A 17,337-nucleotide genomic window follows, 5' to 3' on the forward strand; every position below is an offset into this window, starting at 1 on the left:
TCTGACACTGTAGGCCTTGGGGCAGTGGAAGGAGGAAGCCAGTGGGTGGCCTGTTGTGGATGGGACAGCTCAGGAGGTTGGAATATCTGAAAATAGGCTGCTTTCCCAGCATAGTCCCGCCCAACAGTGACTCTCGAAGCTTGTGGTGAGGGAAAGAGCAGGCAGAGCGTGGAGCAGTATACCTGGCCATTGATAGGTTTTAGGGACAAAGGTGGCCTGATGGGAAAATACATATGGACTCCTGATCCCCAGGCCAGGAGCCTGAAAGGACTAACAACTGAGAGATTGGAAACAAAAGGTCTGGAGAAAGAGCACGGAGACAGACCCACAGGTGTGGGCAGAAGATACCCGCTTACTCAGAGTACAGCAGGCGCTGAAAATCAAGTGGTTGCGATGATCCACCTGCGAAAGGCTGGCCACCCCCCTTTCCTGCCCTGGGGGCCTTGAAACCAGGATGACAGGAATGGAGACTATCAATGGACCCAACTGTAAAACTGTATTCTATTCAGTGGGGACATTAAGTCTGATATAAACTGCCCCACTGGTGTAGGTCTGCCCCGCTGGCAGCAGCAGGTGATGCCTCCCACTATGGTACTTGACCTTGAGAAGACCGGTGAGCCATTTGGGGGCAAACTTATTGTATCAAACTGCTTCCACTCTGGAGGCGACAGCAATTTCCAGAAGTGGAATTTGACACATACTCCAAATACAGGTTAGCCTTCCTTGCCCTAGGGCTTTGGCCAGCCAATATCTAGGGTTTTATGGAATGTCTGCTTTATCATAGTGGGAGCTCGCTTAAAAGTCGTATCAAAAACAGTTTATGACAGGGTCGCCTGGGTGGCGCAGTGGGTTAAGCCTCTGCCTTCAGCCCAGGTCATGTTCCAGGGTCCAGGGATCAAGCCCCGCATTGGGCTCTCTGCTCAGCAGGGAGCCTGGTTTCTCCTCTCTCTCTGCCTACTTCTGCCTACTTGTGATCTCTATCCATCAAATAAATAAGTAATCTTTTAAAAAAAAGTTTATAACAAAAGAGGTTTTTCTTTTTTTAAAAAAAAGATTTTATTTGAGAAAGAGTGAGAGATAGAGCATGAGGGTGAGAAGGGGCAGAGGGAGAGGGAGAAGCAGACTCCCTGCAGAGCAGGGAACCTGACACGGGGCTCAATCCCAGGGCTCTGGGAACATGATCCAAGCTGAAGGCAGACACTTAACCAACTGAGCCACCCAGCAAGAGGTGTTACAATGGGCACATGACCATGGGATTTTCCAGTCCCATTGGTATAGTAATACCACCTCACCTCACAAGCTGCTGATCAGGTAGAATACTGTAACAGCCTCTTAAAAGTGTTGTCAAGACATCAACTCAGGGGTGATAATCTGAGACAGCACTATCCTTCATGATGTGGTGATGTGGTATCTACTTTGAACCAGTGGCCATTGTGTGCTGCTATGTCCCCACTGGATAGAACGTGTGTCCAGGAAACAGTAAGTGGAAGTAATTGCTTCATTCACCATTGCTCCAGCAACTCACTTGGGAACAGTCCTGAACTAGAGGTTCTGTTCCAAGGACAAGAGGAAGCTTCCACAGGGGATTCCCAGTAAGAGTTCCATCAAACCTGCTGCTGTGACTGCTGCCCGAGTATTTGGGGCTCTTTATGCTGGTTGACCATCAGTGAAATAAAGATGGCAGCATATCGGCAGGAAAATTGGCCTGATTCCTCTGAAAGACAGGGTTGTTGCTATAGGAGCTGGGCATACACTCTCTTGGTGCGTCTGACTTGATAATTACAAGTGGGCAATTATACCAACCATGGCCTTAGAAGGGCAAGGTAAGCAGAGACAGTTGTCAGAAGGGATGAAGGTATGGTTATCCCATCAGGAGCAGCCTTCTAGACCAGCAGAGTACAGATCTAGAATGTATGGTAGAAGAGAGAGGTGATAAATATCAGTATGGCCCCCTGGCCAGTTACAGCAATGCAGGCTTTACAGCTTATTCTAATGAACTTCCTGTTGTGAGTTTATTTTTCCCCCTCTATTAAAAAAAATATATATGTATATATACATATATATTATATATTATATATATATATATTTTAAAAGATTTTATTTACTTATTTTAAAAAATATTTTATTTATTTGACACAGATCACAAGTAGACAGAGAAGCAGGCGGGGGGTAGGAGGCGGGGAGTGATGCGGGGCTTGATCCCAGGACCCTGAGATCAGGACCTGAGCTGAAGGCAGAGGCCTGCCTAAGCCACCGAGCCACCCAGGTGCCCCAGGAGGTTCCTGATTTTAATACTATCAGACCTGATTATTTTATTTCCAAAGGATTATGACCATATATTGAAGATAGCAACAATGGAGGACTTTAGCAAAAAAACTAGGAATGATGAACTAGAATCATTATAAAAACCCTAGAGCCAAAATATATCTGAAATTAAGACTTCGATAGATGAAATTAACAGAAGACCGGACAAACTAAAGAAGATCAGTGAACTAGGAAACAGACCAGAAGAAAATCCCCAAATTGAAAGATGGGAGAATATGGCGATGCCTGGGTGGCTCAGTCGGCTAAGCGCCTGCCTTCGGCTCAGGTCATGATCTCAGGGTCCTGGGATTGGGTCCCACATCAGGTTCCCTGCTCAGCAAGGAGTCTGCTTCTCCCTCTGCTTGCCACTCCCCCTCTGCTTGCTTCTCTCTCCGTCTCTCTGAAAAAAATGGATGGGAAATGTAAAAAGAACACAAGAGACACTTCCAGAAAGACAGATTGAAGTATTTTTCCCTGCTCCTTCCACTAAGTACAACTAAAATCCCCAAGCATTATATATAAAACAGAAGAGACTCTGAAAGGTTCAGAGAAGGCAGAGCAGCTGGGGACCTTAGCTGTATCTGAGGACTGACATGGTTACTTTTCCTGGCTTTTTTTTTTTTTTTTTTTTTTTTAAGATTTATTTGACAGAGAGCATGCAAGCAGTGGAAGCAAGAGAGGGAGAAGGGGGCTCCTCACTGAGCAGAGAGCCCTATTGGGGGATCTACTCAGGACCCTGGGATCATGACCTGAGCCAAAGGCAGATACTTAACCCACTTAGCCACACAGGCACTCCCTTGGCTTTTATCTATCCTAGACTTGATGCTGGATAAGTTGGTAACCTGGAAACACCAACAGGTACAGACAAAAATCTTCAATAACGTTTGTTCTTTCTAGCCAAAGGACCAAGAAAAGGGCAGGCTAGCAAAACAGAGATCTTTTTAAAATTTTTTTTTGAGAGAAAGCAAGAGAATGAGTCCAGGACGGGGGAGTGGTTGGAGGGGTAAAGGGAGAGGCAGACTCCTAGCTGAGCAGGGAGCCCAAAGTGGGGCTCAATCCAAGCGGAGCCTGAGATCATGACCCGAGCTGAAGGCAGATACTTAACTGACTCAACCACCCAGGCACCCCAGGACAGGAAACTTTTAAAGACAATGAGTGCTCTACTCCAGCCAAATACCACAGAAAAAAACATGGCATTACTTCTACTCCTGCCAGCAAAAAATCAAGTGGGGATCCCAGATTTTCACCCCTGCCAGGTTCTAACAAGATTTTTCAACCCCTGACAAGGTGTCAGAGGCTTGGGAACTGGGACTCTCATCCCTGCTGCGTGAGAAGGCTCCTTCCAGTCTCCTGTTGTATCCACTGGGAGAGCCTGGACTTTCCTCCTCATTCGCGGTGGGAACGAGTTACCCCTCCCTCTTCCTGCTGATGTGGCATTTCAGGAGGCCAGGTGGAGCGTCTCAGAATTTTCGTGCTGTCCAGAGATAACATGGGTTGAGGCCACTCCACCCTGTATCAGCGGAGCCCTAAGAGGCAACAAGTGAAGCAGCACTCCTGCTGCTCCAGCTAGAGTGATAGCAGAGGCCCAGCGGGGACTAAGAACTCCCAGCTCAGCCCAGGAGACATTCCAAAGTCCTGCAGCTAGTCCCGGCTAATATTCAAACTAGACAGTCTGGCTCTGGAGTTTATTATTTTCTTTTTTAAAGATTTTATTTATTTATCAGAGAGAGAGAGGGGGAGAGAGCGAGCACAGGCAGACAGAATGACAGGCAGAGGCAGAGGGAGAAGCAGGCTCCCCTGCTGAGCAAGGAGCCCGATGTGGGACTTGATCCCAGGACGCTGGGATCATGACCTGAGCCGAAGGCAGCTGCTTAACTGAGCCACCCAGGTGTCCCTGGCTCTGGAGTTTAAATCCTCATTCTAGCAACAACAATTTAATTTTTAAATTTCTAAAAAAACCCCAAACTCTCTTCAGCAGTGCAGGAACTGGACATCCACACATAAGATTAATCCTTCAACAAAAATGAACTCAAAATGGATTAGACTTAAATATGAAACACAAAACTGCAGAACTACAAAGAAAACCTAGATGATCTTGGGTATGCTGACTTCTGAGACACTAAATTAGGCATAACCCATTAGAATTTACAATCCAGGGGCACATGGGTGGCTCAGTGGGTTAAAGCCTCTGCCTTCGGCTCAGGTCATGATCCCAGAGTTCTGGGATCGAACCCCACATCAGGCTCTCTGCTCAGCAGGGAGCCTGCTTCCTGCTCTCTCTCTCTCTGCCTACCTCTCCACCTACTTGTGATTTCTGTCAAATAAATAAATAAATAAAATCTTAAAAAAAAAAATTACAATCTAGATTCTAAGAAAACTTCTGCTCTGTGAAAGATAAGCCAGACTGGAAGAAAATATTTGTAAAACACATGTACTAAAGAACTATTACCCCAAATATAAAAAGAACTCTTACTATAGCCTTACTATTTGACCTAGCAATTACTTCTTATCTACCAAAAAGAACTGGAAACTTATGTCCACACGCAAACCTAACCATAGATATTTTTAGCAGCTTTATTCCTAATTGTCTTTGAAGCATATAAATATCCTTTAGTAAGTGAATGGATAAGCTATGGTACATCCAGACTATGAAATATTAACTCATAAATAAAAAGATGATAAAGCTGTGAAAAGATGGAGGAAACTTAAAAACACATTATTTAAGTGAAAGAAACCTGAATGGCTAAATATTACAGGAGTCCAATTATAGGATATTATGTAAGAGACAAAACTACAGACAGTAAAGATACCAGTGGCTGCCAGACTATGGGAGGGGAGGGCAGGATAAAAGGCAGAACACAGGATTTTTAGAGTAGTAAAAATGCTCGGTATTCTCTTATGATGGATTCACATCATCTTCCATTTGTACAAACCCACAGAATGCGATGCACCAAATGTCAGCTAGAAAGACTACTTTCCCAATCCCAATCTGATCATGTGTGATCACCAGACTTCAGGTGATCATAGTTTCAACAAACGTACCCCTTGGTGAGGAATGTTGGTAACAGAGACTACGCACGTGCGGGAGTGGGAGGTACACAGGGAATCTCTGTTCCTTCCTCTCAGTTTTGTTGAGAACCCACAACTCTAAAAGTCTTAGAGAAACTAAAAAACAAAACAGAACGGGGAAAAAAAAACCTGACTGTAGAGTCTTAAATGGATCAAGCATAAATAAAAACCATAGACAAATGCCTGATTCAGGGTGCCCGAATGGCTCAGTGGGTTAAGCCTCTGCCTTCGGCCCGGGTCATGATCTCAGGGTCCTGGGATCGAGCCCCACATTGGGCTCTCTGCTCGGCGGGAAGCCTGCTTCCCCCTCTCTCTCTGCCTACTTGTGATCTGTCAAATACATAAAAGAAAAAAAAAATGCCTGACTCACTAAAGCCACTTAATATTTGACACTTCACTACAAAGTATTCCGGAAGCTTTTTTTTTTAATATTATGTAATCTCTATCAGAAAACTACCCCCCAAAAAACCAAAAAAGTAAGAAATCTCTACACCCAGTGTGGGTTGAACTCACAACCCTGAGATTAAGGGTCGCATGCTCCACTGACTGAGCCAGCTAGGTGCCCTTCTGGAAGTTTTTCTGTTATTTGTTAACAGTCTTGAATGAGAATAAAGGGAGAAAAAAACTGGGCACTAATCTCTAGTTCTTTGTATTCTGTAAAATTTGGACATTACATTTTGTTTCAAGAAGGCAGGCAGAGGCTGGCAATTCCTTAAATAGAAACAAATCTAAGTATTTCCAAAGACTTAAAGGAAGCCTCCAAAGATAGAAATACAGAGAGGAAAATGGTGCTAAAAACAAACTACAGGGGCGCCTGGGTGGCTCAGTGGGTTAAGCCGCTGCCTTCGGCTCAGGTCATGATCTCAGGGTCCTGGGATCGAGTCCCGCATCGGGCTCTCTGCTCAGCAGGGAGCCTGCTTCCTTCTCTCTCTCTCTGCCTGCCTCTCAGTGTACTTGTAATTTCTCTCTGTCAAATAAATAAATAAAATCTTTAAAAAAAAAAAAAAAAAAAAAAAAACAAACTACAGATTCTGATAAATTTCGTTTAAGCACAAAAATTTTATTCTGAATAAATCATTTTATACAGCAATTACTGGAAAAATGTTCATTACTTCAGCAATTTACTTAAATCAAATTATCCAAGCAAAATAAACATAGCAATACAAAAATGTAAGAATTTTACAAAAGCTATACAAAATAACTTATTATTTAAAAATTGGACTGATACAGTCTATAAAATCTCTTCAAGAGACTATAGATCTATGTAGCTTTTTTTAGGGGGTAAAAGAAAGGATGCTTTAAGGCTTCTTTGAGAGTAATCCTTTTAGCTGGATCATACTCCAACATTTTCTCAATGAGGTCAAAGAGCAGCTCATGTTCAGCATCCTGAGAGAGCATAAATTCCTGAAAGGAAAAGAAATAGTCAATAGTCGAAAATTTTCAACTACCATTTATCATAACTTACTTCTCTACCATAAAAAGAAGGGAAACTCAAGCTTTTAATCGTTTAATGGCCCAGACTCACCTTCAGCGGTTTACAGCGCCTTGAGACATATCTGCCGGCAGAACTGTGTTCGTCCCAGTCTAATCGATCATGATGGAAATATTTACGTTTCCTAAAAGTCAATATCCATTGATGTTTATAATGCTGACAATGAAAGCTTAAAACATATAGTGAAAATGACTGGTTTCATCAATTATTATGCTTTTATAGATCAAAGACTAACACTTCACTAGAGACTTGAAAACAGCCTAGCTACTGGCTTCCCAACAAAGGAATCTGTTTAAGTGAAAAAGCATTAGTCTGATTTTTTATAAAAGTTCTACAGAAGACCTAGCGGTACAAAGGATGGCACCTACTCTTAAATAGAAACATACCTGGTTTTCTGTATCATATGTTTTGGTAAAGGTCCAAGAATCCTTTCCATCATTGCCAAATGCTCCTTACTGTCATGTGTCTAAAACAATAAACAAAACTTGTTAAGCACATTGTGTACTTTGTTCTCATTTAACAGAGCTGCTAAATTTCTAGTCCATAGAAATCAAAAGGAAGGTAATTACTAAAAAAGGCAAATTTTTAGCAAGTTACAGCTGATGATAAATACTAAGAGCCAAAGAACAAGCTCACCAGTGATTATCTCCAAATGAACAGGATAACTGTTACAGTATACTTGAAAAAATTTTTAAGTAAAATGATAAATTATGAAGGAAATACAAATACCCAATAGCACGTTACAGAAACTTTATTCCTTTATACTTAACAATTAGTCTATAGTTAGGGGAAAAAACTGCCTAAATGTGTATACTTTTGCTTTATAATGTTCACTCACATAAACACCTTTTTTTTTAAAAGCACTTTTTTTGAGCAAAGCCACTGAAACTGATCACTTACTGGAAATACTGTAAACCCAAGGTAGTATTCAATAAGAATACAACCTATACTCCAGACATCACATGGCTGGGACCATCCTAAAGCTGCAAAGCAAAAGCAAACTGTTAGGAAAAAAAGCTTTATTTCTTGAAGACACTGAAAAACAAACATGAGCTTAATATCTTTAATGTGTATGTATTTTTTTTAAGATTTTATTTGACAGAGATCACAAGTAGGCAGAGAGAGAGGAGGAAGCAGGCTCCCTGCCGAGCAGGGAACCCCATGTGGGGCTCTATCCCAGGACCCCAAGATCATGACCCGAGCCGAAGGCAGAGGCTTAACCCACTGAGCCACCCAGGTGCCCCTATGTGTGTGTGTGTTTTTTTATTTTATTTGAGAGAGAGCACATGTGCGCGTCCTTCTGCACACATGAGCTGGGTCGGGGTGAAGGCAGAGGGACAAGCAGACTCCCTGCCAAGGGTGGAGCCTCCCCCCCAAAGTCCCAGGAACCTGAGATCATGACCTGCACTGCAGTCAGATGGTGCTGACTGAGCCACCCAGGCACCACCTACCCATATTGTGTTGTTTTTTTTTTTTAAAGATTTTATTTATTTATTTGTCAGAGCGAGAGCGAGTGAGAGCGAGCACAGGCAGACAGAGTGGAAGGCAGAGTCACAGGGAGAAGCAGGCTCCCTGCAGAGGAAGGAGCCCGATGTGGGACTCGATCCCAGGACGCTGGGATCATGACCTGAGCCGAAGGCAGCCGCTTAACCAACTGAGCCACCCAGGCGTCCCCCATATTGTGTTTTAAGTTATTAATCTCTTAAAGGGAAAAAGATTTTAGAAAATCCCCACAAAGAATAAGAGCAGAACTACAAAAGGATATATACACATTCCTAAAGCACAATTAGGCAACTTACCCAAAATAACTTCAGGTGCCCTATAATGCCTTGTAGATACCAATGTACTATGATGTTCATCATCGTAAGTAGCGCTTCCAAAGTCTACAACTTTAATATCTGGATTTATTAAGGTACGTTCATCACGTTTCTGAAATCACAAATAATGGGATAAGGAGGCACAATATTAAGAAGGCATAGGATATTAATTAATTTCAAACAATGAAAGTGACATACTACAGACTTACTATTTTGGGATTATATGCCTCTGTATAGTCAGACTGCACAAATAAGATGTTTTCAGGCTTTAAGTCTGTGTGAGTCAACTTGTTACTGTGTAGAACTGAGAATGAAACAGAAAGTTGTCATCTGAAAATCAAAAACCTAATGAAACTCAAAAGTCCTACAACAAAAACCTCTCTGATGCTTTTCCTACATGTCCAAAGTTTTCAACATTCAAGAGGCTACTAGAAAACTACCTACTACCCTCAAAGTTAGTCTACCAGCAGCTAACCACTCAAATGTGAAGAAGTTATTTTTATTCATGAAGCCAAGATTGCCTGTTTCTAATGATGGCTTTTAACTTTTTAAAACTGTGTGAATTATTTTTTGGTGGGGAAAACATAAAATCTTTCCAAAAATAAAAAAGATTACTTAAAGTCTTAAAATCTTTTTATTTTTTTAGCCATTATTTGGAAAGCAGATCCATAAATAAGAAAGATCATCACAGCCGATGCTACATACAGAAATGACTACAGTCAAAAATTTGAATCTAGACTTCACCACAGAGACCATCAGAGCAGGTATCAGAACCACAGGAGCAAGAAGTAGAAGCAGCAATTATAAACCAAACTAAACTACTCTTCTACATGACAATATTTTACTACATGATGGACAATATACTACTTACTGAATGAAAGCAAAACTGACCAACAGCTAGTCATCAACATCTTTCTCATACCTACTCTTAAGTCAGGCTTATGTTAGATCCTATTTTTTTCTTAAAAGATCCAAATCAGTCTGGCATTAAGTTAGTCTCAGTAACTTCAAGTTTCTTGAAGACATGCCAAGTACTTACAATTTACTGACTTGCATATCTGATATGCCATCTTCCTGATATGATCCAGACGAAATGGCAGAAAACCATTTTCCTTAATGAAGTCATACGTACTAAGTCCAAGTAGTTCAAATACAATGCAAATGTGACCATGATGCTCAAACCACTCCAACATCTGGACACAGCGGCTATAAATACATGAAAAATAACTGAGTACACCTTCTCATAATTCAAATCTATCTGAGAGGATCTTCTGAGTTCTACTTTGATACTTACAATGTACTACTGGGGTCTGTTGTATTCAAGTGTTCCAGAACTTGTATTTCTGAGCGAGCAGCTTCACAGTATCTATCCACATTTTTAACTATTTTTACTGCCACATGTCTACCTCCTCTGTTAGAGAAAGTTGAAAAAAAAAATGTTAAAAATTATATCCTCTTCCACTTTCCTATTACTCTTTTCCAACTTTAACGACTTCTACTTTGACCCACTATATTTGTTTTCTTGAATTTATGGTCTAGTATTCAGTTTTATCTGATTATACCAAAGTATTCTAACAAAATTAACCCAGTTTTATAGGACTATAGCAACTCACTATAAGCAACAATAATGATCTTTATTTTTTTCTAAGACTTTTCTTGTTGGAGAGAGTGAGCGAGCAAGCATAAGCAGGGGTAACAGCAGGTACAGGGAGGAGCAAGCTCCCCGCCCAGCAAGGAGCCCGATGTGGGACTCCATCCCAGGACCTTGGCATCACAACCAGAGCTGAGGGTAGACACTTAACCAGCTGAGCCATCCAGACATCCCAAGAATGATCTTTAAGTATATGGTGGAATCAGTTGGTACAAATACATGTTGAATGACAACAATTTTTTTCATCAAACCACCACTCATATGAATTCTTTTTTTGGTCCTTCAACTAAACTATGTATTAATAGCTATAAAGTAACAAGATTATTGGGGTATCACCACTCAACTCGTAATCCAATTAAAACTCAATACGTATATGTAAAACAGTTTCTTCTTTAGTACTTGTCACTGACAAATATTTTATCAAATTCTTTTTTTTTCGAAGATTTTTTTAAATTTGAGAGACAGACAGTGAGAGAGGGAACACAAGCCGGGGAAGCGGGAGAGGGAGAAGCAGGTTTCCTGTGGAGGAGAGAACCCAATGCAGGGCTTGATCCCAGGACACTGGTTTATCATGACCCGAGCCGAAGGCAGATGCCCAACCACTGAGCCACCCAGGGGCCCCATTTTATCAAATTCTTCATTTTGTCTAGGTTACCAGAAAAGTTATGGAAGGGGCCATGTGATACCAATTTAAGAGTTCTCAACCATGGCTGTGCCATCAATCATAGCATTTTCTAAGAATACAGTGTCCTACTACCCTGAAGAATGTGTCAATATGCCTTGGGTGAGCCCAGTTCCAAACACCCAAGAAACCAAGGCTGTGGGAAGTTCTGATTTAGATCAATGACTAGGGGAAGGAGGGAGGCCACAAGAACTGTCACAACTGTGCCCAGTGGGACAACAAACTATTTTCTAAAATAATAAAATCTGGGGTACATGGGTGACTTAGTTGTTGGGTGTCTGCTTTGGCTTGGGTCATGATCCCGAGGGTCCTGGGATCGAGCCCCACATCAAGCTCCTTGCTGGGTGGGAAGCCTGTTTCTCCCTCTCTCACTCCCCTTGCTTGTGTTCCCTCTCTGTCAAGTAAATAAAATCTTTTTAAAAATTAAAGCCAGTGGGCTTATCTGATAAAAAAAAAAAAAAAAGAAAGAAAGAAAGAAAGAAAAAAATCCATTCTCAACTTAAAATCAAAGGCTACACACATTATTAATAGCTAGTGTTTAAAAACCCAAAGGACTCGAGCGCCTGGGTGGCTCAGTGGGTTAAGCCTTTGCCTTCCTACCAGGACATCATCTCGGACCCTGGGATCATGTCCCCACATCGGGCTCCCTGCTCAGCGGGGAGCCTGTTCTCCTCCCCACCCCGGCCTACATGTGATCTCTGTCAAATAAATAAATAAAATCTAAACATAAATAAATAAATAAAATAAAAAATAAAAAAATAATCTAAAGGGCTGTTCATCCTCCCCTCCCCCGCTTTTTAAAATATTTTATTTATCTAAGGGATGCCTGGGTGGCTGAGTTGGTTAGGCGTCTGCCTTTGGCTCAGATCATGAGCCAAAGGCAGACACCTGGGTTCCAGTCCCATCGGGCCCCTTGCTCAGCAGGGAGCTGGTCAATTGCTTGCCACTCCCCCTGCTTGTGCTAGGACAAATAAATTCTTTAAAAACAAAACAAAACAAAAAATTATTTATCTGAGAGCACACAGAAGAGGGGGAGGTGGGCAGAGGAAAAGGGAGGAAGGAGCATATTCCCTGTGAATAGGGAGCCCAACACAGGGTCTGATTATAGGACCCTCAGCTCCTGAGCTGAGCCAAAGGAGATGCTTAACAAACTGAAACACGCAAGTACCCCTATCAGGCTGGAACCTTTTATTGGGAGTTTCCTAGATCAAAGCAAAAAAACCAAGTGAAAGGTTATGGTCAGACAATATACTAAAGCTAAAAAAATTCTCTCACATTGGTGACAGCCCCAAATGCAATCTCAGGGTAGGAAACTTACGCTTTATGATCAATGCACTCCACGACTTTTCCAAAAGCTCCTTCTCCTAAAGTATCAACAATTTCATCTAAAAGAGAGAAATAAATCTCAGTTATATCAAGAAGTGGAACAGTTTACTTATCATAATAAATGCTATCAATGCAGATTATTCTAGTTGATGCTACAAATTTCCTTATCACTAGACATTTTATTGGTCAACACTGTCAAAAAACATTTATAACTATTTTTAGTTCTAAATTCATTCTTAAGCTCATTTTATTAACTTGATTTACTATTTTGGAAGTTCTGCTTAACAAATATTAAATTTCTAAAGAAAGAAAGAAACACAATCCCCCCCCACCAAAAGAAATGAAGAACAAACAAACAAAAAAACAGAGAAAGAAAAGATTTCCAAATCCCTGAAATCTTTATATATAGATTATGTTATCTGAAAAGTTAATAAGTGTTGAAAAATATTCTATACATCTTGCACTTAGTACGTCTCCACTCTGACAGATCAGGTGACCCTCCTCATCATCCTCTACACTCCTGGTTCTTTTCCTTCGGTGACTCTTCTGGAAACGTCAAGTGGGCGGCACCAAGATCATCCAGCCAATCAATATACCCGAGTGAATTCAGGGCAGAATACGAAATTCATTCAGCGGGGAGATATTCAGGCATTCAGATACACGCCAGGCCACAAACGGTTGGCAGGAGCAATTTCAAATTCAGTCCCCAGAAATTCACAGGGCACATAGTTTATGTTAACAGGAGAAAAACATGGCAAGGAACAGATTTTCAGATAAGATACTCAAAGTGGCAAGGCAACAAAACATAATACAATTGTTTTTCTTAAAAAAAAAAAAAAATGCTTAATTGTAGCATTCACTGAAACATAATTTTAAGTTTCTAGTGTTCTAATTTAATGTTGTTAAACTGCAGGATGAAATATTTACTTGGTCAAAGTAGACTGTGGCCAAATTAAGATTTCCTAACTAATCTAAGAAAACAAATACTGAAACAGTAAATAAAATTAAAGTCCTAATTTTGGGGAGAAAAAAAAAAAGATCTGGCATACAAGAATAACACTATGTCACTTAAAATGTCATCTGAACTAATATTCAAATTAACCCATAACCCATAATGTTCAATCTGTTAAGTGATTTGCTTAGTGAAAAAATTAGAGCATGCTTTATTAGAAAAAGACATGCCTAAACCCTCAACCATACAAAAATAAAATGCTTATTCTAACTTTTGTGACAAGACTTCAATTTATCAAAACAAATCATTTCCTGAAATACCATAAAAATAAACTAATCTAATCACCTCCACTGATTTACTGGAATGACAATTAGTTGCCAATAATAATAAAATCTATTGCTATATAACTTAATATGTACTGTATTTCAGGAATTTCCTATTCAATGCACAAACATAAAAAATCCAAGTTAAACTGAGATGACTTTTTTTAAACAGAACTTTCTCAAATGATCAAACACAAATTCAAGTATTCCTGTTCCACGTGAGAAATAAAATTAACAGAATGTTTTAAAAGAGCTCATACCCCATGTGAACGATGGCGTGAAGTACTGTGGTGAATCCTGTGTTTGCTTTTATAACTACTTCTTCCACTTCTCCCAGAAGACTTGCTACTATGGTTCTGGTATCTGCTTTCATGGTCTCTATGACGATGTCCAGGTTCACATCCTTGACTGTAGTCATTTCTGTATTCATCAATGTAGCGTCGACTATGATAATCTTTCTCATTTATGGATCTGCTTTCCAAATAATGGCTAAAGAAATAAAAAGATTTTAAGACTTTATGCTTTCCCCACCAAAAAAATCCACACAATTTTACAAACATTACAAGCCCTCATTGGAAACAGAAAGGAATGTGATTCATCATTACTTACGTAATCAGGAAAATATACCCCAACTTTTGCTGAGATACAGTTGACGTACAGCATTGCAGTGAAATGTATTTTTATACTGAGACACTTTAAATACCATTCTTACCTATCAGATGTTTTAGAATGATTATATTTGCAGCGCTTGTTCTCTCGGGCACTGCTATGTGATCTCTTCTTTCTTTTATGACTGCTGCTGCTTCTCCATTTTCCACAGTCCCAATCCTTTTCATCCCAATCAGGGCAGTAAGTTCTCTTTGAGTGTCTCATCTACATAAAAGACACATTTTTCCAGTTAAGTTGTATCCCACCTGCCAACACTGAGCAGTTTAATAAAACTCTTCTTTGCAAATTCACTCTAGCTTTGACTTTTTAAATTTTTTTTTTTTAAAGATTTTATTTTATTTTTAGATTTTATTTTATTTGACAGAGATCACAAGTGGGCAGAGAGGCAGGCAGAGAGCGCGCGGGGTAGAGGGACGCAGGCTCTGTGCTGGGCAGAGAGCCCCCCCATGGGGCTCCATCCCAGGACCCTGAGACCATGACCAGAGCTGAAGGCAGAGGCTTAACCCACTGAGCCACCCAGGAGCCCCTAAAGATTTTATTTTTCAATAATCTCCACACCCAGTGTGGGGCCAGAACTCATAACCTGGAGCTCAAGAATCTCTACTAACTCAGTCAGACAGCTGCCTCTAAACCGTTCTTTTAGGGGCTCCCGGGTGGCTCAGTGGGTTAAGTCTCCGTTTTTGGTCTGGTCATTATCCCAGGGTCCTGGGACCAAGCCCCGTGTCCCACATCGGGCTCTCTGCTCAGCAGAGAGCCTGCTTCCTCCTCTCTCTGTCTACTTGAGATCTCTATCAAACAAAATCATTTAAAAAATCTGTTCTTTTAAATCGAAGTTCGTAAGTCATTGGCGGGGGGTGGAGGGGGGGCGAGTGGCTAAGTCGGTTAAGCGTCTGCCTCGGGCTCAGGACAGGATCAGTCGATAAAGCCTCCGCCTTCGGCTCAGGTCATGATCTCAGGGTCCTGGAATCCGGCCCGGCTCCGGGCTCTTTGCTCAGCAGGGAGCCTGCTTCCCCCGCCCCCTCTCTGCCTACGCGTGATCTGTCAAGTAACTAAATCAATCTTAAAACCTCCCCTTTCCCGTCAGCAACATAAACATACTGTAGGTCCACACGTGTGGACTACAGGTCCCCGTTTAAATGTTCACCGGAAACCAGCCTCCAACTCAAACGCACCGCAAACGCCCTCTGCGACAGAACTCCTCGCGATGGATTCCGTCAGGCCGATAAAGCGATCGAGCTACCACTAAGTCAACCGTGGCATCAGGAAACCACGAAATACCATCTTTTGGGGTACCCAGCACACTACGTAACAAAACCTAGCTTTTCTAAAAGCAATCTTACATAATTAAGGGGAGGGAAGCACCTTCCTTCCAGTAATGTTTCGAACAAAAATCCCTGATTACTGGTGAAAAAACATTTCATGGAACTGACTTTTCATCAATACCGTTCTTACTAGTCCTAACTGCCGAGTCTCCGCCACGTCTCGCACTAACTCTGCATCAAAGCGCTCCAATCCTTCGCTAGGGGTCTGGGGGTAAAGGGGCGCAAAAATGCCAACGCTCCTTCCAACACACCCTACCATCTCGGCTTCTCCCGGCTTCTGGATCTGGTGTTCGCCAGCGCCACCGCGGGCAAAGGCACTAGCGATTTTCACTCAATCTTTCAAGACTGGAACGACGTTAAGGGATACCTCCTCTACCAGGTCAGTGTGTCCTCTCCATTCGCTACAAACACCGCTCCTTACCGGAGCGTGACACGCACCTTCCAGGACCCAAGTCAACACCACCCACCGCAGGAAGCTTCGCCTCCTCCGCCCCGCCGCCATCTTACAGCTCCGCTGAGGTGGCCGAGGCCGTCGCCAACAAAATGGCGCCTAAGGGCGCTCGGCCCGGACCTTCCAGCCCAGCACTCCCTCCCTCCCCCAGCGCCAGTGTCCAGGGCGTCGCGGTTCAAGGAGAAACTCGCGGCAACGGGCTCTGCAGCGCGCGGAAGACGAGCGAGCCGCCTTCCTGCTCGGGGGTGAGAGGACAAAAAGGGGTCGTCGTGCCGGGGATTACAGGCAGGGAACAAGCGAGGAGAGTGGGCACCACCAGGCGCTTCCGCGGCACAGAAAAAGGGCCCTGACTGCCCAGCCCGCTTCCTTCTGCGTCTTACCGTCCAGGCCAAAGAGTCCAAGCCGAAGGAGACAAAGCTTGCAACGCGAAAACGGGAAAAGCCCAACTGACGGCGACGGGCTCCAACAACAAAATGGAGCTGACAGCCGCTGCGTCGGGACTCGACTCGAAAACAAGGGTGACGCGGCGAACGCGTCCCGCCGCAGGGCGGGGCGGGGCGGGGGGTGGGGCGGCGCCTGCACCCGGGGATAGAAGGAGACAGCGGTGGCCGCCGTGTGCGCAGGCGCCGCGTGGGGAGCCCGAAGACTGAAGGCGGAGGCGGGGAGTCGTGTCGGCCATGTTGGGGGCGGTCTAGGTCCGAGGGAACAATGTGAGTGCTGGAGAGTCGAGTTTCGAACGCGCTCGTTAGAAGTGGTGTCTGGGAACGATGGGTGCAAGAGAAAGTGAGGGACCGTGATACTAAATAGTCTGTGCACTGATTGCAGCCACCGAACAATCCTTTAAAAAAACACGATCTCCGTCCTGTCGCTCTAAATTAGTAATTGTATTTCGACTTTGCTAAGCCTCTGAGACCTATTTAAACTAGTTGAGTCTTTAGTGGTTGGGACTCACACACACTGAAATTGGATTGCAAGGATTTTTCTCGAGGAAATGAGCAGGCAAGAGCTTGGAAACGGGAAGTGAGGACCCTTCATAGTTAAACATTTTGGCATTGAGCCAGTCCTCTCCACTGTCAAGGCCAGATGAACTCTAAATCGGTAAATGCCAGGTCGTGAAGAAAGAGTATCAGGAAACAGCCTCTGAACAACAAAATCATCAAACTGCATATTAATAGACCAAAGTAATTGCCAGTCCTGACCCCGCGCCCTTCCTCCATTTTGTTTCTTGTTTACTCATCCCAAACTCAGTGGAAAACGTATAAAATTGAACATTACAACT

General features: G+C 42.7%; 1 protein-coding gene across 1 annotated transcript; it reads right to left on the reverse strand.

Annotated features, from left to right (window-relative positions):
• Positions 1-6,412: 6,412 nt before the first annotated feature.
• On the reverse strand, positions 6,413-16,588 carry CLK1 (CDC like kinase 1). Its single transcript, XM_045078536.1, has 13 exons — positions 16,439-16,588; positions 14,329-14,489; positions 13,877-14,105; positions 12,797-12,887; positions 12,334-12,400; positions 9,977-10,093; positions 9,722-9,888; positions 8,892-8,986; positions 8,665-8,794; positions 7,766-7,848; positions 7,252-7,331; positions 6,899-6,989; positions 6,413-6,777 (listed from the first exon to the last, which is right to left on the reverse strand). Exons 2-13 carry the CDS (start codon positions 14,487-14,489, stop codon positions 6,634-6,636), a joined length of 1,455 nt encoding a protein of 484 aa, XP_044934471.1. The 5' UTR covers positions 16,439-16,588; the 3' UTR covers positions 6,413-6,633.
• Positions 16,589-17,337: the final 749 nt, after the last annotated feature.

This window comes from Mustela putorius, unplaced genomic scaffold (genome assembly GCF_011764305.1).
Source record: "Mustela putorius furo isolate JIRA1106 unplaced genomic scaffold, ASM1176430v1.1 tig00000275_pilon_pilon_pilon, whole genome shotgun sequence".
Taxonomy (NCBI): domain Eukaryota; kingdom Metazoa; phylum Chordata; class Mammalia; order Carnivora; family Mustelidae; genus Mustela; species Mustela putorius.